The following is a 27,643-nucleotide window of genomic DNA, read 5'->3' as shown; positions in this document are numbered from 1 at the left end:
GAGGGTGGGGAAAGGGGGACGAGGAGGAGAATGGGGAGGGGGAGGAAGGGAAAGGGGGAGGAGGGGAAAGGAGGAGGAGGAAGGGGGAAGAGGGAAAGGAAAGAGGATGGGGAGGGGGAAAGAGGAGGAGGGAGAGGAGGAGGATGGGGAGGAGGAGGAAAAGGAGGATGGGGAGGAGAAAGAGGAGGAGGGGAAAGGAGGAGGAGAAAGAGGAGTGGAAAGGGGAGGAGAAAGAAGAGGAGGAGGGAGAGGGGCAAGGGGGAGGAGGAGGAGGCGGGATCCGGCGGAGAAGTTGGAGCTGTGGCTGCGAAGGAGGAGGTTGGAGCGGATTTTAGGGATTTGGAGAGAACGGAAGAAACAGCTCCTGCCCGGCCCCGGCCCCGGCCCCCTGCCCCCGCTCCTGCCCCCTGCCCCCGCAGGCCGGGCTCCCCTGCCCCCTGCCCCCGCCCCTGCCCCCTGCCCCCGCAGGCCGGGCTCCCCTGCCCCCTGCCCCTTGCGCCCTCCCCGCCTCCGGCCCCATGGCCCGCCTCTCCTTTGCCCGCTGCTCCCGCCGCTGCTTCCAGCTCTCAGGTGAGAACAAACCCCAAACCCTCTCACCCCTCGGACCTCAGCCCGCACCACCTCTCGCCCCGACGCTCACCCCTCTGGCCGGACCCCTGGGCGCCCTCTGCCCCCTGTGCGCTCTGTATTCTGCCCCCTCTACCCCCTGTGCGCCCTGTGCCCCCCTGTACTTTGTGCCCTTTTTCCCCTGTGCGCCCTGTGCGCCCTGTACCCCCGTGCCTGCAGTGCGCCTTGTACCTCCTGGGTCCCCTGTGCGCCCTGTACCCCCGTGCCCCCTGAGCGCCTTGTTTCTCCTGTGTCTCCTCTGTCCCCTGTACCCCCGTGCCCGCTGTGCGCTTTGTATCTCTTGTGTCCCCTGTGCGCCTTGTATCTCCTGTGTGCCCTCTGCACCCTGTACTTGGTGCCCTGTGCCCCAGTACCCCCTGTGCCCCTGTGAGCCCCGTACCTCCTGTACCCCCTGTGCGCCCTGTGCAAGCCCCGTGCTCCGCCCCCTCTACCCCCTGCGTGCCCTCTGCACCCTGTACTTGGTGCCCTGTGCCCCAGTACCCCCTGTGCCCCTGTGCGCCCCGTACCTCCTGTACCCCCTGTGCGCCCTGTGCAAGCCCCGTGCTCCGCCCCCTCTACCCGCTGTGTGCCCTCTGCACCCTGTACTTCGTGCCCTGTGCCCCCAGTATCCCCCGTGTCCCCTGTGCGCCCTGTACTCTGTCCCCTGCCCCCCCGGTGCCCCCTGTGCGCCCTGTACTTCGTGCCCTGTGCGCCCTGTGCCCGCCGTGCGCCCTGTGCCGTGTGCCCCGCTCCCCTCCCGGCCGGCCCCGAGGGCCTTGGGGGTGGGAGGGAGGGAAGGCGTCGTGGGAAACGGGCAGGGGCCGGGGGTCCCGGGGTCATCCATCGCCGTCCCACCGGGCTGGGAAACGCGCGGGGTCCGGGCCGCAGAGGGGCGGCATCTCCCTTCGGGGGGCAGGGCTCGGGGGGCAGGCAGGGGACCCCCACGGAAGGGGGGGACGATAAGGAGGAGGGGGCAGGGAGGAGAGGCACAGCACCCCTCACTCCCCTCACCCCGTCGCCCCCCCACTACCCTCTTTGGGAAGACGGTCGATTAATAATAATAGTAATAATAATAATGATGGTATTGGTTAAGCACTCACTATGTGCCAAGCACTGTTCCCCGCTCTGGAGTAGATACAAGGTCATCGGTTTGACTCACCTGGGGCTCCCAGCCTTAATCCCCCATTTGACAGCTGAGGTCCCTGAGGCCCAGGGAAGTGAAATGACATGCCCAAGGTCACAGAGCAGAGTCGGGATTAGAACCCAGGTCCTCTGACTCCCGAGCCCGGGCTCTCTCCGCTAAGCACTGTGCTGCTTCTCCGGGCTCGGCGGCGTCACGGTTGCCCGGGCCTCTGGTCGCTGGTGGGTTTCTGTGGATTTGGGTTCGAAGAACGACCGGAGCTCGGGCAGGAGGGAGGAGAGACGTGAGCCGTCGTTGGCACCGGTGCCCCTGGCTCGCGTTTTCCCGGCAGTCCGGGCACCGGGGGTGGAAAAACTTTGAAAGACTCTCTAGGCGGTGGAAAGGAAGAGCACGGTGATTTAAGGAGGGAGGCCGCAGCTGGGAAAATACAGGAGAGAAGGCCGGGCGGTTCACTGGAAGCCCGTCGGGTCCAACGGGGGCCCCTAGGGTGATATTTCATATACTTTAAGTGTATATATATCTATAGTTTAAGTATATCTCCTACACTTTAAGAACCGTGGTCTTTGTTAAGCGCTTACTACGTGCCGGGCGCCGTCCCCGGGGTCAACTGATGCGGTCCCACGTCCCACCTGGGGTTCACAGTTTTAATCCCCATTTTGCGGATGAGGGAACCGAGGCATAGAAAAGCGAAGTGACTTGCCCCGGGTCACACAGCAGACAAGTGGCGGAACCGGGGATTAGAACCCAGAAGCTTCTGACTCCTAGATGTGTGAAGCGCTTACTATGTGACAGGCACGGTTCTAAACCCTGGGTTGGGGATGAGTTAATCGTTCATTCATTCAATAGTATTTATTGAGCCCTTGCTATGTGCAGAGCACTGTGCTAAGCGCTTGGAATGGACAGTTCGGCCACAGACCGGGTTGGACATCGTCCCTGTCCCGCAGGGAGCTCACAGCCCCGATCCCCATTTTAAGGATGTGGTAATTGAAGCGCAGAGAAGTGAAAGGAGGGTCACTCTAGGTCACACAGCAGACAAGCGGCGGAGCTGGGATTAGAACCCAGGTCCTCCTAGGGTGTCGGTAGACGCTGGGCAACCCTCTAGACGGTAAGCTCACTGTGGGCAGGGCAAGTGTCTTCCACTTCTGTTGTATTTACTCTCTCAAGTGCTCAGTACAGCGCTCTGGCGAGCGCTCGATCCACATCATCGATTGACTGATTTACTTGCTGTGGAATGAATAGCTTTTCAGAAGGGAAGGGGAAAGTAAAGAGAGGGGCTAGTGGGACTTTCGAGGGTCTTTCCTGAATAGTAGCTCCAAATGTTCTTTCTCCCCACCCCTCCGAGCTCGTTGCGGGTAGGGAATGTGTCTACAGATTCTGCTATACCGTCAAACGGCATTTGCCCGGGCGCTCGGTACAGTGTTCCGCACGCGGCGAGCCCTCGATAAATACGATCGATCGATTTATCGCCCGCGATTGCAAAGATCGTTGAGACTGAATTTCTCTGTCCTAAAAAGGACCTGACCCGAGCCAAAGCTGGTGTTTGAAAAATACTAGAGCCGATGATATTAATACTCACGAACGTTGTCTTTATCATTAGCCCGTGGGCCGGGAATGTGTCCACCGACTCTACCGGACTTTCCCAGGCGCTTAGGACAGTGCTCTGTACCGCAGTAAGCCTTCAATAAATACCATGGATTGAATGAGAGTTGAGAATAGCGGGGTAATGGGATGACAGAACGTCGCTAGCCTGTCTGAACGGTCTGTACAGTTGAACTGATTTAATAACAAACAGATCCTCTGTTCTGGGTGTTGAAAGCTGGAGGGGGGGGGGGGGGGGGGGGGGGGGGGGGGGGGGGGGGGGGGGGGGGGAGGTAGGGGAGAGAGGATTCATGTAGAACTCTTAACCTTTGAGGATTCCTTGCCTCGCTTCCAACTACTGGACTCACAGGGGCTCCAGTAATGCCTCAGAGCACAGTGACTTCAATCGATGCTATATACTGGGCGCTTACTGTGTATTCGTTCATTCGATCGTATTTATTGAGTGCTGACTGTGTGCAGAGCGCTATACTAAGTGATTGAAAAGTACAGAGCCCTCTGCTCTAGCCCCTTCCCCTCCCCACAGCACTTGTCTATATTTGTATAGATTATTTATTGCTCTATTTATTTTATTCATTCATTCATTCAATAGTATTTATTGAGCACTTACTATGTGCAGAGCGCTGTACTAAGCGCTTGGAATGTTCAATTTGGCAACAGATAGAGGCAATCCCTGCCCACTGAGGGGCTTACAGTCTAATCGGGGCTTACAATCAATGGCGGGCATTTATCTATGGTTCTATTTATCTACTTTGGTGGTTTTGATGCCTGTCTACTTGTTTTGTTTTGCCGTCTGTCTCCCCCTCTTAGACTGTGAGCCCGTTGTGCGGCAGGGCTTGTCTCTATCGGTTGCCGAATGGTACCTTCCAAGCGCTTAGCACAGTGCTCTGCACACAGTAAGCGCTCAGTAACTACGATTGAATGAATGAATGCTAAGTGCTTGGGAGAGTACAATACCACAGAGTTAGTGGACACGTTCCCTGCCCACAATGAGCTTACAGTCTAGAGAGATGATCTCCAATCTATCAGTCAAGCAATTGTATTTATTGAGCGCAGAGCTCTTTGCTAAGCGCTTGGGAGAGTACCATAGAACAGTTGGTAGACACGTTCCCCGTCCACAAGGAACTTTCAGTCCAGAGGGGGAGACTCATAGAAGTGGCTCTGTCTAGACTTCATCGATGAGCTAGTGTTCATTACCCTATCAGCTACCTTAGCAGGGAAGCCGTGTGGCCTAGTGGAAAGAGCTCAGGCCCGGGAGTCAGAGGACCTGGGTTCCAATCCCGGCTCCACCCCCACCCTGCTGCATGACCCTGGGGAAGTCATTTAACTTCTCTGTGCCTCGGTTAGCTCCTCTGTAACACAGAGATTAAATCTTTCTCCCTCCTATTTGGCCTGTGAGCTTTACGTGGGGCAGGGACTGTATCCAACCTGATTAACTGTATCCCTGCCTGGCGCATAGTAAGCATTTCATAAGTTCCGTTCAAAAAAAGGCTCTCGTTTTACTCAATCCTATGAAAAGTAAAGAGCCAAGATGTTATTAAGCTCCAGAGCCCTGAAAAATCTTTGAGATGGATATCCTTTTTTTCAAAATGGATAAGCAGTTAATGACCATACAGCTGAATTTCTAGTTTCACATATTGGATGAAACCGACTGAAGACGTGAGGATAGTGCATAACGAAACAAAAGCAGGGAGAGAGGCTGCGTTTGTAATAAATAAAAGTATAAAACTCCTCGGTCCTGAGTTTACTTTCAATGGACTAAATTCGCCCCAAGATTCTTAGGCAGCCCATAGCACCTGAAGTCATGCTAGAGGATAATTCACTTAGGGAAGTGAATAGACTCTTCAAGGTCTCCACGGAACAAGGAGGACGTCACACTGAGCTCCGGAGAAGTGACTGATTTTAATCAATCGATCGGTGGTGGTTTTTGAGCGCTTACTATGTGGAGAGCGCTATACTAGGCTCATAGCTTTGTTTTTCAGCCACGCTAGCGATCTAGCCGATTGGTTGCCGGATTGTCCTTTCCAAGCGCTCAGTACAGTGCTCGGCACACAGGAAGCGCTCGGTAAATACGCCCGAATGAGTGAATGCACCCAGCACCGGTGGTCGATGGAGTTGACACAGTCTCCTAAGTGAATTAGCCGTGGGATATTACGCTGAATTAACCTTAGCCGAGCGCGGGTTATAAGGACCGAAGAAGGGAAGGCTCGGGGAAGGCTAATTCATCCACCCCCTTTACCACCATGGTGCCCGAGGAAAGGGGGTACAGGATTCCCGAGGCTGTAGATCCAGTAGGCCCAAGATGGCCACAGAGGCCTAGGGAGTAGAGTAGTAGCGTTTATTCATCCATTCGATAGTATTTATTGAGCGCTTACTATGTGCAGAGCCCTGGACTAAAGCGCTTGTTTATTAAGTGCCCCCTTGGTGGGTGCACGTTACGAGGCGGTTGGGAAGAAAATGGAATAAGGAAGTGTCACATTTCCTTCCCTTGAGGAGCTTCTACTCTGAGAGAGACAAATCCGTGGGATAGAATGCCCTTCTGGCACTTGTGCCCTCCATCGTATCTCAACATCAGCTGGTTAATAACTATGGTACTTGCTAAGCGCTTACTTAGTAAGTACTAATGGCTCAGTCAGAAGTCAATGGCTCAGTGGAAAGAGCCCGGGCTTGGGAGTCAGAGGTCATGGGTTCGTATCCCGGCTCTTCCACTTGTCAGCTGTGGGACCGTGGGCGAGTCGCTTCACTTCTCTGGGCCTCAGTTCCCTCATCTGGAAAATGGGGATTAACTGTGAGCCTCACGGGGGACAACCCGATGACCCTGTATCTCCCCCAGTGCTTAGAACAGTGCTCTGCACATAGTAAGCGCTTAACAAATACCAACATTATTATTACTTCCTAAGTGCTTACAGCAGAGTTCGGAATGCTAGGGATGATACAAGTTAATGAGGTTAGACACAGTCCCCGTCCCACGTGGCGCTCCCATTCTTTTCCCCATTTTGCAGACGAGGTAACTGAGGGCCAGAGAAGTGAAGTGACTCACCTAAGGTCACACAGCGGACAAGTGGCAGAGCTGGGATTAGAACCCAGATCCTTCTGACACCCAGGCCCGGGCTCTTTCCACTAGGTCACGCGGCTTCTCTGCTTCCCCGGAGGCAGGATTGCTCTCTGGTGGCCTTTTTGCAACCTGCTGGCCTTCTAGAAAGAGTATGGGCCTGGGAGTCCCAGGATCTGGGTTCTAATTCGGCTCCCACCACTTGACTGCTGTGTGACCTTGGGCTAGTCCCTTCACTCTTCCGGGCTTCAGTTCCTCATCTGGAAATTGGACATGAAATATCTGTTCTCCCAGTTAGTCTACGAGTCCCATGTGGGACAGGGACTGAGTCTAACCTGATTATCCTGTATCTACCGCAGAGCTTGGTGCGTACAAAATGCTTAACAAATTTGATTATTATCATTATTATCGTTAATATCCTCTAGACTGTAAGCTCGTTGTGGGGGCAGGAACTGTTTACTGTTGTATGCATTGTAATCTCTGTAGTAAATACGATTTACTGGCTGACCTATGATGAGGTTTCATTCATCCGTTCTTTCGGCGGCATTTATTGAACGCTTACTGCATAGAGAGCACCGTACGAAGCAGTGGGAAAGTACGACATGCGATAAGCGGTGACGTTCCCTGCCCACCACGAGCTTACAGTCCAGGGGGGAGGGAGAGGTTTCCCCTTATCGCTTCTCGTCTCCTGGAGTTTTAGAGCGGCACTTGCCCCCACGAGTCAAGGAGATCGCGTGAGCTGTTCAAGGGAGTGAACGGAGAGGGAGAAAACAGACGCGTCCGGGATTGAGCTTTGGCTCAGTTTGCTTCCATCTTGCCAGTTGTTTCTGCCTTTGGCACTTGCTGGGTTCTGTTGTATTCTTGGAGTCGTTTTCACCATAAAGGGGCTGAAAGCCAGAAATGCTTTGTTGAGGGGTGGTTTCGATATTGTCGTGTCCCACCGTCGCTCCTCCTTCCCCCCGAACGCCACCAAACTGGGAAAGGGTTGAGTTCTCAGAAGGAAGGCGGGTTTGCAATTGGGCGAGCTCCGGTAGCTTTCGGACACCAGAGAGCGTGAGGTTTGCTGGGGCAAAGATCAGGCTTCTCCATTTTCCTCATCTGCGGACCAGATCTTCCACAGGGATTACCTAGGAGGCATTACTAGAGAACAAAATTCGGAGAACGTAAATGAGTCGAATCGGATCGGGGTGAAGGATGGAAATATGACAAGACCGTCAGAGAAATCGCGCGTTCCGAATTATCCCTTTTCAGTTCCACAAAACGGATGCACGTTGGTGAATCTAGGTCATTGCCTTGTTTATTCCGTACCGTGGTTTTTGTCCTTATTTTGATTGGTTATTTGAAGGAATAAGAGATGATCTAATCTGAATTGTCAAACGTTCTGCCGATCGTCCACTTTCGGCATATAATAGAAGTGAATGATACCATCCCTGCCTTTAAGGAATTTACAGTCTATGGAGAGGTCAAAAGTCATTTACAGATCGTGTTCAGAAATGACAATATGAAAAATAACAGTAGGAGAAAGAATCATGACAACCGGCAGAAGTAAAGAGTACGGGACGATAAATAGATGAATAATCAGGAAGCAAGTACAAGAGATTAATCAATCAATGGTATTTTTTGAATGCTGCTGCGTGCAGAGCACTGTACTAAGCACTTGAGAGAGGGCAGTACGACAGAGTCAGTAGGAACATCCCCTGCCCTCCAGGAGTGGCATATAATTAGTGTCCAAGTAACCTACAATCCATTAGATTGTAACCTCCTTGTGGGCAGAGATCAGGTCTCTCTTGTCTGTTGGACAGTTGTCTCCCAAACATATCTTAGTATAGTGCTCTGCGCACCGTAAGCGCTCAATCAATACCCTTGATAGAGGGATGGATTGATCGATTGATGACAGATGGCTGCATACACACCTAAATGCCCAATAACCGCACCGATCGATTGGGCGACTTTAGGGATGACCCAGCCCGAGTTGGTTGAGATTAATCGGAGAAGGCTTCCAGGAGGAGGTGGGATTTCGGGAGGGCTTTAAAGACGGGGAACGGTATGGCCTGGGGCATTCGCCGAGAGGAACATACAGTAAAACCTTTTTTGGAAAAAAAGTACAGTTTAGCAATACAGTCTCTGCTGACTTGTTTCTGTTCTCAGTCTTCCTGACTTTTTATATCATTTGCCATATACGAACGAATATGGGAATCGAAAGACGAGAATGTCGTCGTCTGGCTTTGTCTTTTGAATTTTAGGCCTAATTCGTAATTATTCCCTACGGGAGTCGAGCAGCCTGCTACTCCTCTTGGGTTAGGGAGTGATATTTGTGATGTCAAGCCTTCTAAATATCAGCATCTGCTCAAATGCTTGCGTTCCTCGGCTAAAATGCCACAGAAGAGTGATCCTTTCAGATAACGTGATTCGGTATCAGAGCTCATTTTCCGGTTAGGTTTCCTCAGGCAAAGCCAAAGCCAAAACCTTCTATTGCTCTAAAATAACTGGGTAATTCAAAGGAGCATGAACCCGTTCTTGGGTAACTGTGCATCTCACTAAATAAATGAATAAACAAATAAATAAATAAATAAATAAATAAATGGTGGTATTTGTTAAGCTCTTACTATGTGCAAAGCACTGTTCTAAGCGCTGGGGGATACAAGGTGATCAGGTGGTCCCACGTGGGGCTCACAGTTTTAATCCCCATTTTAATAATAATAATGTTGGTATTTGTTAAGTGCTTACTATGTGCAGAACACTGTTCTAAGCGCTGGGGGAGATACAGGGTAATCAAGTCGTCCCACATGAGGCTCACGGTTAATCCCCATTTGACAGATGAGGTAACTGAGGCCCAGAGAAGTGAAGTGACTTGCCCACGGTCACACAGCTGCCAAGTGGCAGAGCCGGGATTCTAACCCATGACCTCTGACTCCCAAGCCCGGGCTCTTTCCACAGAAATCCTTGCCCTCCCCTCCGAGGAATCCCCCCAGCCAAAGGTACAGTCTTGCGAGTAAGGCTAGGGAAATGCATCAGGGATTATTTTACAATCGGGACGGAGATCACATCCCTCGTGTCGTTTCACATTTTGCGGCTGAAAATAGAACCCTGAATAGATACGTCAAGTTGTAATTCATGTATTTTTAAAATTGTATGTTATGCTATTACTCTGTGTGGAGCGCTCTGCTGACTCTGAGGGTGATTACAAAATAAACAATTCAGACCCCGTCCCTGGCCCTGGCCCACAGAAGGCTCTCAAACGACAGACCGGATGAGATTTATAAGCACGTGTTCCCGGGAATAGTTTATACGATGAAATTATCTTATCTTTTGGATAAGATGGATACGCTGAACCTGATTTTATAACTCCCGGGCGCCGAAGGCGTCTGTCTCTTAGAAGCGTTTTAAAGGATTCCCCCAAAACATCCTTACATCCCCGCTCTGAGTTCGGAATCGAGGAAGAGGCGGGGGGAAAGGAAGGATATTCATCAATTCATTCATCGGTTGTATTTATTGAGCTCTTCCTGATATGTGGAAAGAGCCCGGGCTTGGGAGTCAAAGGTCATGGGTTCGAATCCCAGATCGGCCACTTGGCAGCTGTGTGACCGTGGGCAAGTCACTTCACTTCTCTGGGCCTCAGGTACCTCGTCTGTAAAATGGGGATGAAGACTGTGAGCCTCACGTGGGACGACCTGATGACCCCGTATCTCCCCCAGCGCTTAGAACAGTGCTCTGCACATAGTAAGCGCTTAACAAAGACCAGCGTTATCATTATTAATTGTTTATCTGTATACGTCCGTCCTGTATTTATTTATGCATATCTGTCTCTCCCTCTAGACCATGAGCCCGTGTGGGTGGGGAATGTGTCAGTTTGTTGTTGTGCCGTACTCTCCCAAACGCTTAGTGCAGTGCTTGGCACACAGTAGGCGCGCGATAAATAGGATCGACTGAATGAATGAGAACAGAGAGGTTTGACTCCCCTGTCTTCCCCTCTTTCCAAGGAGAATTGCACGATGTTTAAACTCACCTCATCTAGAAAAATGAGTCAGGGCTGGAGCACAGAGGGGGTGGGATAGACTAGCCGACAGCTTCTTCCATAAAATAATGATAGTTAAAAAAAAAATGGTGGTATTTGTTAAGCGCTTACTATGTGCAAAGCACTGTTCTAAGCGTTGGGGGATACAAGGTGATCAGGTTGTTCCACCTGGGGCTCACAGTCTTAATCCCCATTTTACTAATAATAATAATAATAATGTTGGTATTTGTTAAGCGCTTACTATAGGCAGAGCACTGTTCTAAGCGCTGGGGTAGACACAGGGGAATCAGGTTGTCCCACGTGAGGCTCACAGTCTTCATCCCCATTTGACAGATGAGGGAACTGAGGCACAGAGAAGTGAAGTGATTTGCCCGAAATCACACAGCTGGCAAGCGGCGGAGCAGGGATTCGAACCCATGACCTGTGACTCCCAAGCCCGGGCTCTTTCCACTGACCCACTCTGCTTCTCTAGTATGCGTTAAGTGCTTACTATGTGTGAAGCACTGTTCTCAGCACTGATAATAATGGTATTTCTTAAGCGCTCAGGGTGGGCCAAGCACCGTTCTAAGCGCTGGGGTAGATACAAGGGCATCAGGTTGTCCCACGTGGGGCTCACGGTCTTCATCCCCATTTTACAGCCGAGGTAACTGAGACACGGAGCTGGTGGTGTTTGTGAAGCGCTTACCACGTGCCAAGCACTGTTCTAAGCGCTGGGGTAGGTACAGGGTCATCAGGTTGTCCCACGTGAGGCTCACAGTCTTCATCCCCATTTTCCAGATGAGGTCACTGAGGCCCAGAGAAGTGAAGTGACTTGCCCAAGGTCACACAGCTGACACGTGGCGGGAGGCGGGATTAGAACCCACGGCCTCTGACTCCCGAGCCCCGGCTCTTTCCCCTGACCCACCTCTCTGTGGTGGGCAAGTTCTCCAAAAGGGTCTGATTGTCGTCACCTCCAAGTAATCGGAGAAGCAGCGTGTCCTAGCGCACAGAGGACAGGCCTCGGGGGCGGCAGGATCTGGGTTCTAATCCCCCTTCTGTCACATCGTCTGCTGCGTGACCCCGGGCAAGTCACACGGTCATACTTCTCTGGGCCTCGGTGACCTCATCTGGAAAATGGGGATTAAGACTGTGAGCCCCGTGTGGGACAGGGACTGTGTCCCACCTGATTAGTTTCTATCCACCCCAGTGCTTAGTACAGTGTCTGGTGCCTAGTAAGTGCTTAACAAATACCCTTCAAAACACTGCAGGGGCAAGCACTGGGGTAGATACAAACCCTGTATCTACCCCAACCTCCCCAACCTTCTCTCTTGTTGGGGAGAGAAGAGGTGGCCTGTAAAGTGATGTATCCTAATAATAATAATAATAATAATGGCATTTGTTAAGTGCTTACTCTGTGCCAAGCACTGTTCTAAGCGCTGGGGTAGATACCCACCCTCTGCTCCCTCCCCCTTTGCCCTTTTACCTCCCCTCAGCTAAGCCCCCTTTCCCCGTGCTCCTCCCCCTCTCCCTTCCCCTCCGCACTGTGCTCATTAATAAATAGATATTATTTATTACCCTATTTATTTTGTTAATGAGGTGTCCATCCCCTTGATTCTATGTATCGTGACGATGTTGTCTTGTTTTTGTCCGTCCTTCTCCTCCGATTAGACCGTGAGCCCGTCACTGGGCGGGGACGGTCTCTATCTGTTGCCGAACTGTCCATTCCAAGCGCTTAGTACAGTGCTCTGCACACAGTAAGCGCTCAATAAATACCGAATGAATGAATACCAGGTCCTCAGCTTGTCCCAGGTGAGGCTCACCGTCTTCATCCTCATTTTACAGATGAGGTCACTGAGGCACAGAGAAGTGAAGTGACTTGTCCAAAGTCACACAGCAGTCAAGTGGCGGAGTCAGGAGAAGTGGCCGAGGCGGCATCAGAACCCACGACCTCGGACTCCTGAGCGCCAGCTCTTTCCACTAGGCCTATACAGTGCCTGCTACGTAGTAAGCGCTTCACAGATACCCTTAAAAAAACTGCCGGAGGCCAGCGAGGCCTTGTGAGGGAGGGAAGGGATGGTCTGTGGGGAAGCAGCGTGGCTCAGTGGAAAGAGCCTGGACTTCGGAGTCAGAGGTCATGAGTTCGACTCCCGGCTCGGCCACTTGTCAGCTGCGTGACTACGGGCGAGTCACTTCACTTCTCTGTGCCTCAGTTCCCTCATCTGTAAAATGGGGATTAACTGTGAGCCTCACGTGGGACAACCTGACTACCCTGTGTCTTCCCCAGCGCTTAGAACGGTGCTCTGCACATAGTAAGCGCTTAACAAATACCAACATTATTAAAATGATGTGTCTACCTCAGCGCTTAGAGCAGTGCCTGGCACATAGTAAGCACTTAACAAATACCATTTAAAAAAAAGCAATGAGGTGAGTGGAGCCTTGTGAGGGGAAGAAGGGGGGGCTTGTAAAATGATGGATGTATCCCAGCGCTTAGTACAGAGCCTGGTATGTAGTAAGTGCTTAGCAGATAGTACCCCCCCCAAAAAAAAATAAAAGCCGCAGAGACCAGGCGATCTGTAAAATGATGTATCTACCTCAGCGCTCAGAACAGTGCCTGCTACCTAGTAAGCACTTAAATACCATTTTTAAAAAAGCAATGAGTTGAGTGGAGCCTTGTGAGGGAAAGAAGGGGAGGTTTGTAAAATGATGGATGTATCCCAGCGCTTAGTACAGAGCCTGGTATGTAGTAAGTGCTTAGCAGATAGTACCCCCCCCCAAAAAAAATAAAAGCCGCAGAGACCAGGCGATCTGTAAAATGATGTATCTACCTCAGCGCTCAGAACAGTGCCTGCTACCTAGTAAGCACTTAAATACCATTTTTAAAAAAGCAATGAGTTGAGTGGAGCCTTGTGAGGGGAAGAAGGGGAGGTTTGTAAAATGATGGATGCATCCCAGCGCTTAGTACAGAGCCTGGTATGTAGTAAGTGCTTAGCAGATAGTACCCCGCGCCCCCTCCCCCCCAAAAAAATATATAAAAGCCGCAGAGACCAGGCGGTCTGTAAAATGATGTATCTACCTCAGCGCTCAGAACAGTGCCTGGCACATAGTAAGCACTTACCAAATACCATTTTAAAAAAGCAATGAGGTGAGTGGAGCCTTGTGAGGGGAAGAAGGGGAAGCTTGTAAAATGATGCAAAGCATGTAAAATTGTGAAAAGCGCTTCCTCTGTACCAGGCTCTGTACTAAGCGCTTAGCAGAGAGTACCCACTCCTCCCCCTCCCCCAAAAAAGCCGCAGAGGCAGGCTGAGCCTTGGGAAGGGGAGACCGGTAGGTCTATAAAATAATGTATCTACCCTGGCGCTTAGTACAGAACCTGGCACATAGTAAGCGCTTAACCAATATCATTTTAAAAAACCCTGCTGAGGTGAGCGGAACCTAAAGAGGGGGAGAAGGGGCGCTCTGGAAAACAATGTATCCACCCCAATGCTCAGTACAGCGCCTGGTAGATAGTAAGCACCTAGCAAATAGCATTTAAAACAAAAACCCGCTGAGGAGGCCGGAGTCTTGTGATGGGGAAGGGGAGAGGTCTGTATAGTGAGGTATCCACTCCAGCGCTCAGTACAGTGCCTGGTACCTAGTAAGCGCTTAACAAATAGCTTTCTAAAAAAAGCACCATGGGGAGAGGATCCCTATGAGGGGAAAGAGGGGGAGCGGCCTGTAAAATGATGTCCCTACCCCCAGCGCTTAGTACAGAGCGTGGCTCTGTGTTGGAAGCAGCGTGGCTCAGTGGAAAGAGCCCGGGCTTGGGAGTCAGAGGTCATGGGTTCGAATCCCGGCTCCACCGCCTGTCAGCTGTGTGACAGTGGGCAAGTCACTTCTCGGTGCCTCAGTTCCCTCAACTGTAAAATGGGGATGAAGACTGTGAGCCTCACGTGGGACAACCTGATGACCCTGGATCTACCCCAGTGCTTAGAACAGTGCTCTGCACGTAGTCAACGCTTAACAAATGGCGACATTATTATCACTACAGTGCCTGATACTTAGCAAGCTCTTAATAAATACCGCTTAAAAACATGCTGAGGCGAGCAGAACCCTTGTGAGGTTCAGGAAGGGGCCGGGGGGGGGGGGGGACGCAGTCTGTAAAATGATGTCTCTGTCCTAGCGCTTAGTACAGAGGTTGATACGTAGTAAGCGCTCAACAAAGACCATTTAAAAAAAAAAAGCAATGAGGCCAGCGAAGACTTGTGAGGGGGAAGGAGGAGACGGTCTGTAAAATGATGAATCTACCCTCGGCACTTACTGCAGAGCTGGTACCTAAGAATAATTATGGTATTAAGCGCTTACTATACGCCAAGCACTGTTCTAAGCGCTGGGGTAGATACCGACTCCACCTCTTGTCAGCTGTGTGACTGTGGGCCAGTCACTTAACCTCTCTGTGCCTCAGTTACCTCATCGGTAAATGGGGATTAAGACTGGGAGCCCCGCCTGGGACAAACTGTTCACCTTGCGTCCCCCCCAGCGCTCAGAACCGTGGCTTTGCAGGTAGTAAGCGCTTAACAAATACCATTATTATTATTATTATACAAGGTGATCAGGTTGTCCCACGTGGGGCTCCCAGTCTTCATCCCCATTTTCCAGACGAGGTCACTGAGGCCTAGAGAAGTGAAGCGGCTTGCCCAAGGTCACCCAGCAGACAAGTGGCAGGGGCAGGATTAGAACCCAGGTCCTCTGACTTATTTGTTAGCAAGCGCTTACCAAGTACCCTTAAATAAGAAACAGCTGAGGCGAGCGGAGCTTAGTACAGTGCAGCGTGGCTCAGTGGCAAGAGCTCGGGTTGGGAGTCAGAGGTCATGGGTTCAAATCCCGGCTCAGCCACTTGTCAGCTGGGTGACTTTGGGCAAGTTGTTTAACTTCTCTGTGCCTCAGGTCCCTCATCTGTAAAATGGGGATGAAGACTGTGAGCCCCACGTGGGACAACCTGATGACCTTCTATCCTCCCCAGTGCTTAGAGCAGTGCTTGGCACCTAGTAAGTGCTTAACGAATGCCATCATTATTTTATCGTGTCCTCCCCAGCGCTTAGAACAGTGCTGGGCCCATAGTAAGCGCTTAACAAATGCCATCATTATTAATATCGTATCCCCCCAGCGCTTAGAACAGTACTGGGCACCTAGTAAGGGCTTAACAAATGCCATCAGTATTCATATTGTATCCTCCCCAGTGCTTAGAACAGTGCTTGGCACCTAGCAAGCGTTTAACAAATGCCATCAGTATTATTAGTGTAATAATAATAATAATGTTGGTATTTGTTAAGCGCTCACTATGTGCCGAGCACTGTTCTAGGCGCTGGGGTAGACCCAGGGGAATCAGGATGTCCCACGTGGGGCTCCCAGTCTTCATCCCCATTTTACAGATGAGGGACCTGAGGCAGAGAGAAGTGAAGTGACTTGCCCACAGTCACCCAGCTGACCAGTGGCAGAGCCGGGATTCGAACTCATGACCTCTGACTCCAAAGCCCCTGCCCTTTCCACTGAGCCATGCTGCTTCTAGCGCTTAGAACAGCGCTTGGCACCTAGCAAGCGCTTAACAAATGCCATCAGTATTATTAGTGTATCCTCCCCAGTGCTTAGAACAGTGTTTGGCACCTAGTAATTGCTTAACAAATGCCATCAGTATTAATACTGTATCCTCCCCAGTGCTTAGAAAAGTGCTGGTCACCTAGTAAGTGCTTAACGGATGCCATCAGTATTAACAAATGCCATCAGTATTAATATTGTATCCTCCCCAGCGCTTAGAACAGTGCTTGTCACCTAGCAAGCGCTTAACAAACGCCATCGGTATTATTAGTGTATCCTCCCCAGTGCTTAGAACAGTGCTGGGCACCTATTTAAGCGCTCAACGGATGCCATCAGTATTAACAAATGCCATCAGTATAATTAGTGTATCCTCCCCGGCGCTTAGAACAGTGCTGGGCACCTAGTAAGGGCTTAACAAATGCCATCAGTATTATTGGTCTCCTCCCCAGCGTTTAGAACAGTGCTTGGCACACAGTAAGGGCCTAACAAACGCCATCAGTATTATTATGGTATCCTCCCCAGCGCTTTGAACAGTGTTTGGCACACAGTAAGGGCTTAACAAAGATAATAATAATAATGTTGGTATTTGTTAAACGCTTACTATGTGCAGAGCACTGTTCTAAGCGCTGGGGTGGACACAGGGGGATCAGGTTGTCCCACGTGGGGCTCACAGTCTTCATCCCCATTTTACAGATGAGGGAACCGAGGCACCGAGAAGTGAAGTGACTTGCCCCCAGTCACACAACTGACAAGTGGCGGAGCCGGGATTCAAACTCATGACCTCTGACTCCAAAGCCCAGGCTCTTTCCACTGAGCCACGCTGCTTCTCTAACGCCATCAGTATTATTATGGTATCCCCCCAGTGCTTAGAACAGTGCTTGGCACACAGTAAGGGCCTAACAAACGCCATCAGTGTTATTAGTGTATCCCCCCCAGCGTTTATTAATAATAATGCTGGTGTTTGTTAAGCGCTTACTATATGCCGAGCACTGTTCTAAGCGCCGGAGTAGACACAGGGGAATCATATTGTCCCACGTGGGCCTCACGGACTTAATCCCCATTTTACAGATGAGGGAATTGAGGCCCAGAGAAGTGAAGTGACTCGCCCACAGTCACACAGCTGACAAGTGGCAGAGCTGGGATTCGAACTCATGACCTCTGACTCCCAAGCCCGTGCTCTTTCCACTGAGCCACGCTGTTTATTAGTGTTTGGCACACAGTAAGGGCCTAACAAACGCCATCAGTATTATGATTGTATCCCCCCAGCGCTTATTAGTGTTTGGCACAAAGTAAGGGCTTAACAAACGCCATGGGTATATTATTAGTGTATCCTCCCCAGCGCTTAGAACAGTGCTGGGCACCTAGTAAGTGCTCAACAAATGCCATCCTCATTCTTATTATAATGAGTGCTCTGCACACAGTAAGGGCTCCATAAATACTATTGAATGAATGAATAGGATTGAATGACTGAAAGAGGAGGATGTGAGTGTGTGGGGGGAACTTTTTGCCAAGCGATGTGTCCATCGCAGCGTTTAGTGCACTGCCTGAGACGTAGTAGGCACCTAACGCCTCGCTTTCCATTGCACCAGCGCAGGCCTCTGAGAAAGAAGGCCCCGCCTTCGCCGGGCGGGCTCCTTCCGCGGGCGGCCCTCCGCCGCCGCAGTCCGCCTCGCGGTCCGCCTTCCGGCTTTCGCACCGCCCTCCATCGGCCGTCTCCCTGCGCGCCGTCCGGACTGCGCAGGCGCTCCTGCCCCCCCCCCCACCCCGCCACCCGTCCTTTCGGCTACTGCGCAGGCGAGAAGCGGTGGCCGCCCCCCACCGTCTTTTCGGCTACTGCGCAGGCGCGTCCGCCCCCGCCCTTTCCGCTATTGCGCAGGCGCCAGCCTCTGTGAGAAGAAGCGGCGGCCGCCCCCCCTTCGCCCGCCGCCCTTTCGGCTACCGCGCAGGCGCCGGGCGCCCTGAGGAGAAGCGGCAGCCGCCCCCCCTCGCCCTATCGGCCTCTGCGCAGGCGCGGCCGCCCCCTCAACCCCCGCCCTTTCGGCTATTGCGCAGGCGCGGCCGCCCCTCCCTCCCGCCCTTTCGGCTACCGCGCAGGTGCCGGGTGCCCTGAGGAGAAGCGGCGGCCACGCCCCTCGCCCTTTCGGCTACCGCGCAGGCGCCGGGCGCTCTGAGGAGAAGCGGCGGCCGCCCCCCCTTCGCCCTTTCGGCTACCGCGCAGGCGCCGGGCGCTCTGAGGAGAAGCGGCGGCCGCCCCCCCCCCCCCTTCCGGCTACCGCGCAGGCGCCGGCCGCCCTGAGGAGAAGCGTCGACCCCCCCCCCCCGCCCTATCGTCTACCGCGCAGGCGCCGGGCGCTCCCCCTCCCGCCCTTCCGGCTACCGCGCAGGCGCCGGGCGCCCTGAGGAGAAGCGTCGACCCCCCCCTCCCGCCCTATCGTCTACCGCGCAGGCGCCGGGCGCTCCCCCTCCCGCCCTTCCGGCTACCGCGCAGGCGCCGGGCGCTCCCCCTCCCGCCCTTCCGGCTACCGCGCAGGCGCCGGGCGCTCCCCCTCCCGCCCTTCCGGCTACCGCGCAGGCGCCGGGCGCTCCCCCTCCCGCCTACCGCGCAGGCGCGGCCGCCCCCCCTCCCCCGCCCCCCCTTCCGACTACCGCGCAGGCGCGGCCCCCTCCCTCCCCATCCCCCGGCTACCGCGCCGGCGCGGTGTGCCTCCGGGGCCTCCCGAGGAGCCGGCCCGGCCGCCATCATGAGGCTGCTGAAGAAGGAGCTGGAGAAGGACAACGCGGGTCGGGTGACGCTGGTGCCGGAGGAGGCGGAGGACATGTGGCACGCCTACAACCTGCTGCAGGCGGGCGACAGCCTGCGCGCGTCCACGGTCCGCAAGGTGCAGACGGAGTCGGCGACGGGCAGCGTGGGCAGCAGCCGGGTGCGGACCACGCTGACGCTGCGGGTGCGGGCGGTGGACTTCGACGCCCGGGCCTGCCGCCTGCGGGTGCGGGGCACCAACGCGGAGGAGAACGAGCACGTGCGGATGGGCGCCCACCACACCATCGAGCTGGAGCCGCACCGGCCGTTCACCCTGGCCAAGGCCCGCTGGGACAGCGTGGTGCTGGAGCGCGTGGAGCGGGCCTGCGACCCGGCCTGGGCGGCCGACGTGGCGGCCGTGGTCATGGAGGAGGGCCTGGCCCACGTCTGCCTCGTCACCCCCTGCATGACCCAGGTCCGCGCCAGGGTGGAGGCCGCCATCCCCCGCAAGAGGCCGGGCCGCGCCGCCCAGCGCGACCGCGCCGTCGACCGCTTCTTCGACCGCGTGGCCGAGGCGCTGCGCCGCCACGTCCGCCTCGAAGGCGTCAAGTGCGTCGTCGTCGCCAGCCCCGGCTTCGTCCGACAGCGCTTCCTCGACCGCCTCTTCCAGCGGGCCGTCCGCGACGGAGACAGGGCGCTGCTGGACCACAGGGCCAAGTTCCTCCAGGTCAGCCGAGGACTGCCCGAGGGCCTGGGGGGCGCGCCCCGACCTCGCCGTCCTTTAGACGGCCGGGATGGTCCCGATCCACCTCCCAGGCGCTTAGTCCGGTGCTCTGCCTTCAGTAGTATTTATTGAGCGCTCACCGTGCGCAGATCAGGCGGCAGCGGGCCGTCCGCTGCTGGACCACAGGGCCAGGTTCCTCCAGGTCAGCCGAGGACTGCCCGAGGGCCTGGGGGGCGCGCCCCGACCTCGCCGTCCTTTAGGCGGCCGGGACGGTCTCTCTGCACCTTCCAAGTGCTCAGTGCAGCGTGCCTCAGTGGAAAGAGCCCGTCGTCGGGCAGGGATGGTCCCTATCTACCTCCCAACCGCTTAGTCCGGTGCTCTGCCTTCAGTAGTATTTATTGAGCGCTCACCGTGTGCAGAGCGTGTGCCAGCGGGCCGTCCGCGACGGCGACAGGGTGCTGCTGGAACACAGGGCCAAGTTCCTCCAGGTCAGCCGAGGACTGCCCGAGGGCCTGGGGGGCGCGCCCCGACCTCGCCGTCCTTTAGACGGCCGGGATGGTCCCGATCCACCTCCCAGGCGCTTAGTCCGGTGCTCTGCCTTCAGTAGTATTTATTGAGCGCTCACCGTGTGCAGAGCAGGCGGCAGCGGGCCGTCCGCTGCTGGACCACAGGGCCAGGTTCCTCCAGGTCAGCCGAGGACTGCCCGAGGGCCTGGGGGGCGCGCCCCGACCTCGCCGTCCTTTAGACGGCCGGGATGGTCCCGATCCACCTCCCAGGCGCTTAGTCCGGTGCTCTGCCTTCAGTAGTATTTATTGAGCGCTCACCGTGCGCAGATCAGGCGGCAGCGGGCCGTCCGCTGCTGGACCACAGGGCCAGGTTCCTCCAGGTCAGCCGAGGACTGCCCGAGGGCCTGGGGGGCGCGCCCCGACCTCGCCGTCCTTTAGACGGCCGGGATGGCCCCGATCCACCTCCCAGGCGCTTAGTCCGGTGCTCTGCCTTCAGTAGTATTTATTGAGCGCTCACCGTGCGCAGATCAGGCGGCAGCGGGCCGTCCGCTGCTGGACCACAGGGCCAGGTTCCTCCAGGTCAGCCGAGGACTGCCCGAGGGCCTGGGGGGCCGCGCCCCGACCTCGCCGTCCTTTAGACGGCCGGGATGGTCCCGATCCACCTCCCAGGCGCTTAGTCCGGTGCTCTGCCTTCAGTAGTATTTATTGAGCGCTCACTCTGCGCAGATCAGGCGGCAGCGGGCCGTCCGCTGCTGGACCACAGGGCCAGGTTCCTCCAGGTCAGCCGAGGACTGCCCGAGGGCCTCGGGGGCCGCGCCCCGACCTCGCCGTCCTTTAGACGGCCGGGACGGTCTCTCTGCACCTTCCAAGTGCTCAGTGCAGCGTGCCTCAGTGGAAAGAGCCCGTCGTCGGGCAGGGATGGTCCCTATCTACCTCCCAACCGCTTAGTCCGGTGCTCTGCCTTCAGTAGTATTTATTGAGCGCTCACCGTGCGCAGAGCGTGTGCCAGCGGGCCGTCCGCGACGGCGACAGGGCGCTGCTGGAACACAGGGCCAAGTTCCTCCAGGGCCTGGGGTCGCGCCCCGACCGCTCCGACCTTTAGACAGCCGGGACAGCCTGGCGTCGGGCGGGGATGGTCCCTATCAACCTCCCAAGCGCTTAGTCCGGTGCTCTGCCTTCAGTAGTATTTATTGAGCGCTCACCGTGCGCAGATCAGGCGGCAGCGGGCCGTCCGCTGCTGGACCACAGGGCCAGGTTCCTCCAGGTCAGCCGAGGACTGCCCGAGGGCCTGGGGGGGCGCGCCCCGACCTCGCCGTCCTTTAGACGGCCCATCGTCGGGCGGGGATGGTCTCTCTCCACCTTCCAAGTGCTTAGTGCAGCGTGCCTCAGTGGAAAGAGCCCGTCGTTGGGTGTGGATGGTCTCTCCACCTCCCAAACGCTTAGTCCAGTGTGCTCTGAATACAGTAAGCGCTCGATAAATACCATTGAAGGAATCGGAGAAACAGCTTGGCTCAGTGGAAAGAGCCCCGCCTTGGTAGTCGTTCATTCAGTGGTATTTATTGAGCGCCTACTGTGTGCAGAGCACTGTACTAAGCGCCTGGAGTGTACAGTTCGGCAACCGATGAAGGCAGTCCCCGCCCAGCGACGGGCTCACGGTCTAAACGGTCCTGAGTCAGAGGTCCTGGGTTCTGATCCCTGCTCCGGCACCTGTCGGCTGTGTGACTTTGGGCAAGTCACTTCTCGGCGCCGCGGTGACCTCGTCCGGAAACATGGGGGTGGAGACTGGGAGTCCCGCCCGGGACAACCTCGTGACCTTCTGTCCTCCCACCCCCAGCGTTTAGAACAGGGCTTGGCGCCTAGCAAGCGCTCAACACCCGCCATCGTTGTTATCCTGGAGAAGCGGCGGGGCCTGGTGGCCGGAGCCGGGGCCTGGGCTCATTCATTCAGTCGTATGGATTGAGCGCTTCCTGTGCGCACGGCATCCATCCAGTCGTATTTAGTGAGCGCTCACTGGGTGCAGAGCATGCGTTCGACCCGATTGAGCGCTCACTGGGCGCAGAGCATTCGTTCAGTCGTATTTATTGAGCGCTTGCTGTGCGCAGAGCATTCATTCAGTCGTATTTATTGAGCGCCTGCTGTGCGCAGAGCATTCGTCCGACCTGATTGAGCGCTTTCTGTGTGCAGAGCATGCGTTCGACCCGATTTGAGCGCTGACTGTGTGCAGAGCATTCATTCAGTCGTATTTATTGAGCCCTTGCTGTGATCGGAGCATTCATTCAGTCGCATTTATTGAGCGCTGACCGTGTGCGGAGCATTCGTCCGACCCGACTGAGCGCCGACTGTGTGCAGAGCATTCGTTCAGTCGTATTTATTGAGCGCTGACTGTGGGCGGAGCATTCGTCCGGCCTGATTGAGCGCTGACTGTGGGCAGAACATTCATTCAGTTGTATTGATCGTGCACTTACTGTGTGCAGAGCGCTGTACCAAGCCCTTGGAAAGTCCAGTTCGGCAACAGAGAGGGACCATCCCTGCCCACCAGCGGGCTCACGATCTAGAAGAGGGGAGAACAGGCGACGAAACAAGCAGATGGGGATCGACGCCCGTTTGTTGAGCGGTCGTGGGTTCTGAGCCCGCCTCCGCCGCTTGTCAGCTGTGCGACACCTAGGGCAGATCACTTCACTGGGCCTCAGTTACCTCAGCTGTAAAATGGGGGTGGAGACTGTGAGCCCCACTTGGGACAACGGGATGACCTCGTATCTGTCCCAGTGCTTGGAACAGCGCTTGGCACAGAGTAAGCGCTTAACAAATGCCATCGTTATCAGTAGTATTATTATCATTACTGGGTGCAGAGCACCGCACCGAGCGCCGGGGAAGAACAGCGCAGCCGCAGAGAGAGACGATCCCGGCCCCCCGCGGGCTCCCGGTCTGGAAGGGGGAGACGGGCGTCCAAACAAGTCCACGGGCATCAGTAGCCTCCGATCCCGGCTCCGCCGCTGGTCTGCTGCGTGACCTGGGCCAAGTCACTTCCCTTCTCTGGGGCCGCGGTCCCCTCCTCTGGAAAATGGGGATCGAGGCTCTGAGCCCCGTAGGGAACCTGGACCGTGTCCAGCCCGATTCGCCTGTATCTACCCCAGCGCTCAGCACAGTGCCCGGCACATAGCAAGCGCCGAACAAGTACCATTAGTCGTAGTTTCCTCTCCATGGCGACCTCGTCAGTGATACGGATGGTATTCGGCAAGCACTTACTATGCGCCGGGCACCGTACCGAGCGCCGGGGTAGAGACAGGGTCATCAGGTCTTAATCCCCTTTTTACAGATGGGGGAACTGAGGCCCAGAGAAGCCAAGTGACTTGCCCAGAGTCACCCGGCTGGGGGGGTCGGGGAGATAGGCATCGATACAATTAAATGTGATGATAGATACACGAGTGTCGTGGGGTTGGGAGCGGGGTCGGAGGGGGGTGGAGATCTACCCCAGGGCTGAGCACAGTGCATGGCGCGGAGTAAATGCTTAACGGATACCGTTAAACAAAACTTTAACCGTAGGAGGAATGATCACTGTGGGATTTATGTGCCAGTTATTATTATTGTTTATTGTGCCTATTATTATTTATTGTGCCCAGTAAGTGCCAAGGGCTGTACTAAGTGCTGGGTTAGGGAGGTGATAATCAGGTCAAACACAGCTCCTGCCCCCCGTGGGGCTCCCGGTCGGAGGAGGAGAAGCCCCATTTTCCAGATGAGGAAACTGAGGCCCAGAAGAGGTGATGTGAATGATCGAAGAGCAGGCAAGCTGAGATTAAAAAAACCCAGGTCCTCTAACTCCCAGGCCTGTGTTCCTTCCACTAGGCCAACCGGCTTTGATCCTGTGACTGATAGTTTGGGGTTGAAGCCGTCAGTGGTATCTACTGAGCACTTCCGTTCATTCAGTAGTATTTGTTGAGCGCTTACTATGTGCAGAGCACCGTACTAAGCGCTTGGAACGAACAAGTGGGCAACAGATACAGTCCCTGCCGTTTGACGGGCTTACAGTTACTTGCCGAGTACAGAGCACCACGCTTGGTTCTGGAGGAGAGGATATTTAAATTCTCTAATATTGGAGAGATGGAGACACGACAGCATGAAGGAAGAACAAAAAGGGGAGGCTACCGAACAAAAGCTCCTCAGAAAACGGGTTAATTTGCTGGGCGTGTTGAGTCAGCGACTTAGGCGTCTGAGGCTGCTTTTACGCCATACGTCTTAAACTAGACTCATGCCAAGGAGTCCGTTGTGCTCAAAATAGTGCTCACTGAGCTATTTAAGGGCTTACTCTGTGCCAGGCACTCCGCTCAGCGCTGGGGTAATGGCGCTGGTATTGAGGCGTTATCGTGTGCCAAGCCAGTGCTGTATTGAGCACCTTCCCGAGTGGGACTCAGAATCTAAGGGAGGACAGGTATTTAGTTGCATTTTTACAGTTGAGGAAACTGAGATGATAATGTTGGTATTTGTTAAGCGCTTACTATGTGCCGAGCACCGTTCTAAGCGCCGGGGTAGACATAGGGGAATCAGGTCGTCCCACGTGGGGCTCACAGTCTTCATCCCCATTTTACAGATGAGGGAACTGAGGCCCAGAGAAGTGAAGTGACTCGCCCACAGTCACACAGCCGACAAGTGGCAGAGCTGGGATTCGAACTCATGAGCCCTGACTCCCAAGCCCGTGCTCTTTCCACCGAGCCACGCTGCTTCTCTAGAGAGTTAAGTGACCTTAGGCGAGGCCGCTCCGCAGGCCGTCGAAAGAGCCGGGATTAGCACCCGGATCTCCCGACTCCCAGGCCTGTGCTCTTTCCTTTAGGCCACACGGCTCCCCTTTTCGTTTGGGAGGACAGTGATGCCACCGAGCACCACCTCGAGCGGGTTCTCGGCCAACTCTTCGCCAGCGGTCGAGGCGAATGGTTTCGATGGATTTGGCAGAGTGGGCCAGGCGGCTCTTTTTAATGGTATCCGCTAAGCGCTTAGTATGTGTCGGGCCCTCTTCTCGGCTCTGGGATCGATACGGGTTCCTCCCGTGGGACGCGGTCCCCCTCCCGTGTGTGTAGCCCTCGGTCTGAGGAGGAGGGAGTAGGATTCGATCCCCGTTTTGCAGCTGAGGAGACGGCGGCCCGGAGAAGTGAAGCCACTTGCCCGCGGTCCCCCAGCAGGCAGACGGCGGAGGCGGACGTAGAACCCAGGTCCTCCGAGTCCCGGGCCCGTGCCCTTTCCCCCCGGGCCACGCCGCTTCTCGTAATCTGAACAGATCGCTCCCTAAATGTCCACGATTACGCTTCCAGGTCCACTCCTCCTCCGGGCACAAACACTCACTGACAGAGGTCCTCAGCGACCCGGACGTGGCCAGCCGCCTGTCGGACACCAAGGCCGCCGGGGAGGTCAAGGCGCTGGATGACTTCTACAAGATGCTGCAGCACGAGCCGGACCGGGCTTTCTACGGCCTGAAGCAGGTGGAGAAGGCCAACGAAGCCCTGGCCATCGACGTCCTGCTCATCAGCGACGAGCTCTTCCGGCACCAGGACGTGGCCACCCGCAGCCGGTACGTGCGCCTGGTGGACGGCGTGCGGGAGAACACGGGCACGGTGCACATATTCTCCAGCCTCCACGTGTCCGGGGAGCAGCTCGGCCAGCTGACCGGAGTGGCCGCCATCCTGCGCTTCCCCATCCCCGATCTCTCCGACCAAGAAGACAGCTCCAGTAGTTCCGGAGAGGATTAGGGGCCGGGATCCGACCCCCTCCATCCCCGACCCCCCCCCCCCCCCGCCCCCCTGGGGGAGGGAGAGCCTTCTGCTCTTTTCTCTCATCCCGAGAAAAAGCCCACCTGGCTCTACGTCGAAAGACGCACCTGTAGAGAAAAGAAAACGTTACCGGCTCCCTTACGGGTGCCGCTGGGGCGCATCTTCTTTCTTGGGGTTCTCGGGTCATCTCGGCGGGCTGGCTTTTTCTGCTCGCCGAAGTAGGCGTCCGGATGAAAAATAAACGGAGAGGGGAGGAGCGTCTCTTGAATTCCGTGTGTGACGACGCTAAAAGGCGGAGCGGGAAAACGTGCCCGTTAGCCGAGCCGCAGGTAGTCGTGTATCGAGTCCCGTGTATCGAGTCACGGGCTAGGTCCCGGGGAGGGGGGTGGTTAGAAAAGGTGAAGCGGCCCCCGCCTCGGGAGGAATTGACGACGGCGGTGGCAGGACCAGGGGAACGTAGTTAAAGAAATACGCCGGCACCTCTCTTTGAGGACGACGGACGAGGCTCGGTCCTGAAACCGCGGGACCGAAAACCTGCGTGCCGGAATTGGTTTTCGCCATAGCGGTTGGGGGCGGGGGTACCCGGGGACCCTGTCGTTCCCGCCCGGCGTGTTCTCGTCCGACCACGGGGACCCAAGGGACTAAGGGATGAAGACGACTTAAAAAGCTTTTACGACGATAGACCCGAGTGCTGGGGGTGATCTGGGAAGGCTTTGTGGATGTGCTGGGGTAGGGGGAGGGTCTTCTAGGCAGAGAGAACGGCGTGGAGGTAGAAATGTTTTATACAGGATGGGGAGGGTGAGGAGGGAACAGGGCCGTAGTTTAAAAAAAAAAAATACAGAGTAGGAGACGTAAAAAGTCCAGGTTAAGTTTAGTTTCAAGCCGTGCTTGAGACACCCAGTCGACTCCGGAGAAAGGAAGTGCCACGAACCTACATCGCCGCCTTTCGTTTTCCGGGATTAAGAGGATGATTCCCTCCGTGTAACAGGAGGAGGGGCTGGGTTTAAGGAGGCGGTCGCAACAGAGGTGGAACTAATTCAGTTGAAGGAGTATAGTTGCAGCGGGCCCCGGAAGCCGAGATGCCCCGGGGAGCCCCTTAGAGCTCGCGGCCTCAGACTTGATGTCCTTCCAAGTGAAAATAGACCTGCTTGGTGAGAACGGGACGGGAAGAGTAGCCCATTCCTTCCGAGACAGGTGGAAACTGGCCTTTAAATCGGGTAAGAATATGTATTCGTGAACCGGGTGAGGACCGAGGGCTGCGGGAGAAAGCACGCCGGTGCCAAATCCCCTATCTCTGCCGTACTTCTCGGGGGAGAAGAAATGTAGTTCAAGCAGGCTAAATGGCTTCTAGAGCCTTAAAGCTCCAGTGGGCACTTTACACCCCAAAACATCTCTCCTTAGGGAAAAATGAAGCTGGCCGTCGCTCAGAGTAGAATGTGAAAGCTGTTTCGGTGCTGAGGATCCCTTTCGGGGATTTAGAAGTAGACCAGCGATCGCAAATAAAATGACCTCGAAGGTTCCGATGCGATTTCCCTCAAGGCTTCCGTACGGTTCAGATCCTTGAAGTTGCCATAAAGGATCGTTCTCGGGTCGCCGACGCTGTGTTTAAGAACGAAGGGGAGTCCAATCCAATCACCAGAACTCGGGGCTTGCACTGAGGAAAGGATACTCGTCCAAGAGGTGTGGTTTTTCTGTAGTATCTGTTAGGCGCCTACCCCCCCGCGTCAAGCACTGTTTTAAGCGTTGGGGTGGGTCCGAGGTAATTAGATCATACGCAGTCCCTGACCCCTCGTGGGGGGGGGGGGGGGGGTCACGATCCAAGTAGGAGGGAGAACGGGTGTTGAAGCCCCATTTTACATTTGGGGAAACTGAGGCACAGGGAAGCGAAGTAATGTGCCCAAGGTCACGCAGCCAGCAGTTGGCAGACTGGATTTAGAACCCAGGTCCTCCGACTCCT

At 55.2% G+C, this 27,643-nt stretch overlaps 2 protein-coding genes across 2 annotated transcripts in view; both read left to right on the top strand.

The window, feature by feature from the left end:
• Positions 1 to 505: 505 nt before the first annotated feature.
• The window catches only part of ITGA1 (integrin subunit alpha 1), a 178,147-nt gene continuing 151,009 nt past the window's right edge, over positions 506 to 27,643 (top strand). The window contains exon 1 of the mRNA XM_029075626.1: positions 506 to 570. Coding sequence (XP_028931459.1) covers positions 519 to 570 — 52 coding nt within the window. The 5' untranslated portion in view covers positions 506 to 518. The remainder of the gene's footprint in view (positions 571 to 27,643) is intronic.
• On the top strand, positions 18,622 to 25,704 carry PELO (pelota mRNA surveillance and ribosome rescue factor). The gene is made up of 2 exons (XM_029075632.2): positions 18,622 to 19,427; positions 25,231 to 25,704. The coding sequence occupies exons 1-2, from the start codon at positions 18,702 to 18,704 to the stop codon at positions 25,663 to 25,665; spliced, it is 1,161 nt and encodes a 386-aa protein (XP_028931465.1). The 5' UTR covers positions 18,622 to 18,701; the 3' UTR covers positions 25,666 to 25,704.

This window comes from Ornithorhynchus anatinus, chromosome 1, assembly GCF_004115215.2.
Source record: "Ornithorhynchus anatinus isolate Pmale09 chromosome 1, mOrnAna1.pri.v4, whole genome shotgun sequence".
Taxonomy (NCBI): domain Eukaryota; kingdom Metazoa; phylum Chordata; class Mammalia; order Monotremata; family Ornithorhynchidae; genus Ornithorhynchus; species Ornithorhynchus anatinus.
This window is presented reverse-complemented; position numbering and strand designations above follow the sequence as displayed.

Excerpts from the sequence above, each read along its gene's own strand:
- PELO (XM_029075632.2), top strand. The coding sequence starts at position 18,702 with ATGAGGCTGCTGAAGAAGGAGCTGGAGAAGGACAACGCGGGTCGGGTG. Across the intron at positions 19,428-25,230 it reads ACAGGGCCAAGTTCCTCCAG|GTCCACTCCTCCTCCGGGCA; the intron begins GTCAGCCGAGGA and ends TTACGCTTCCAG.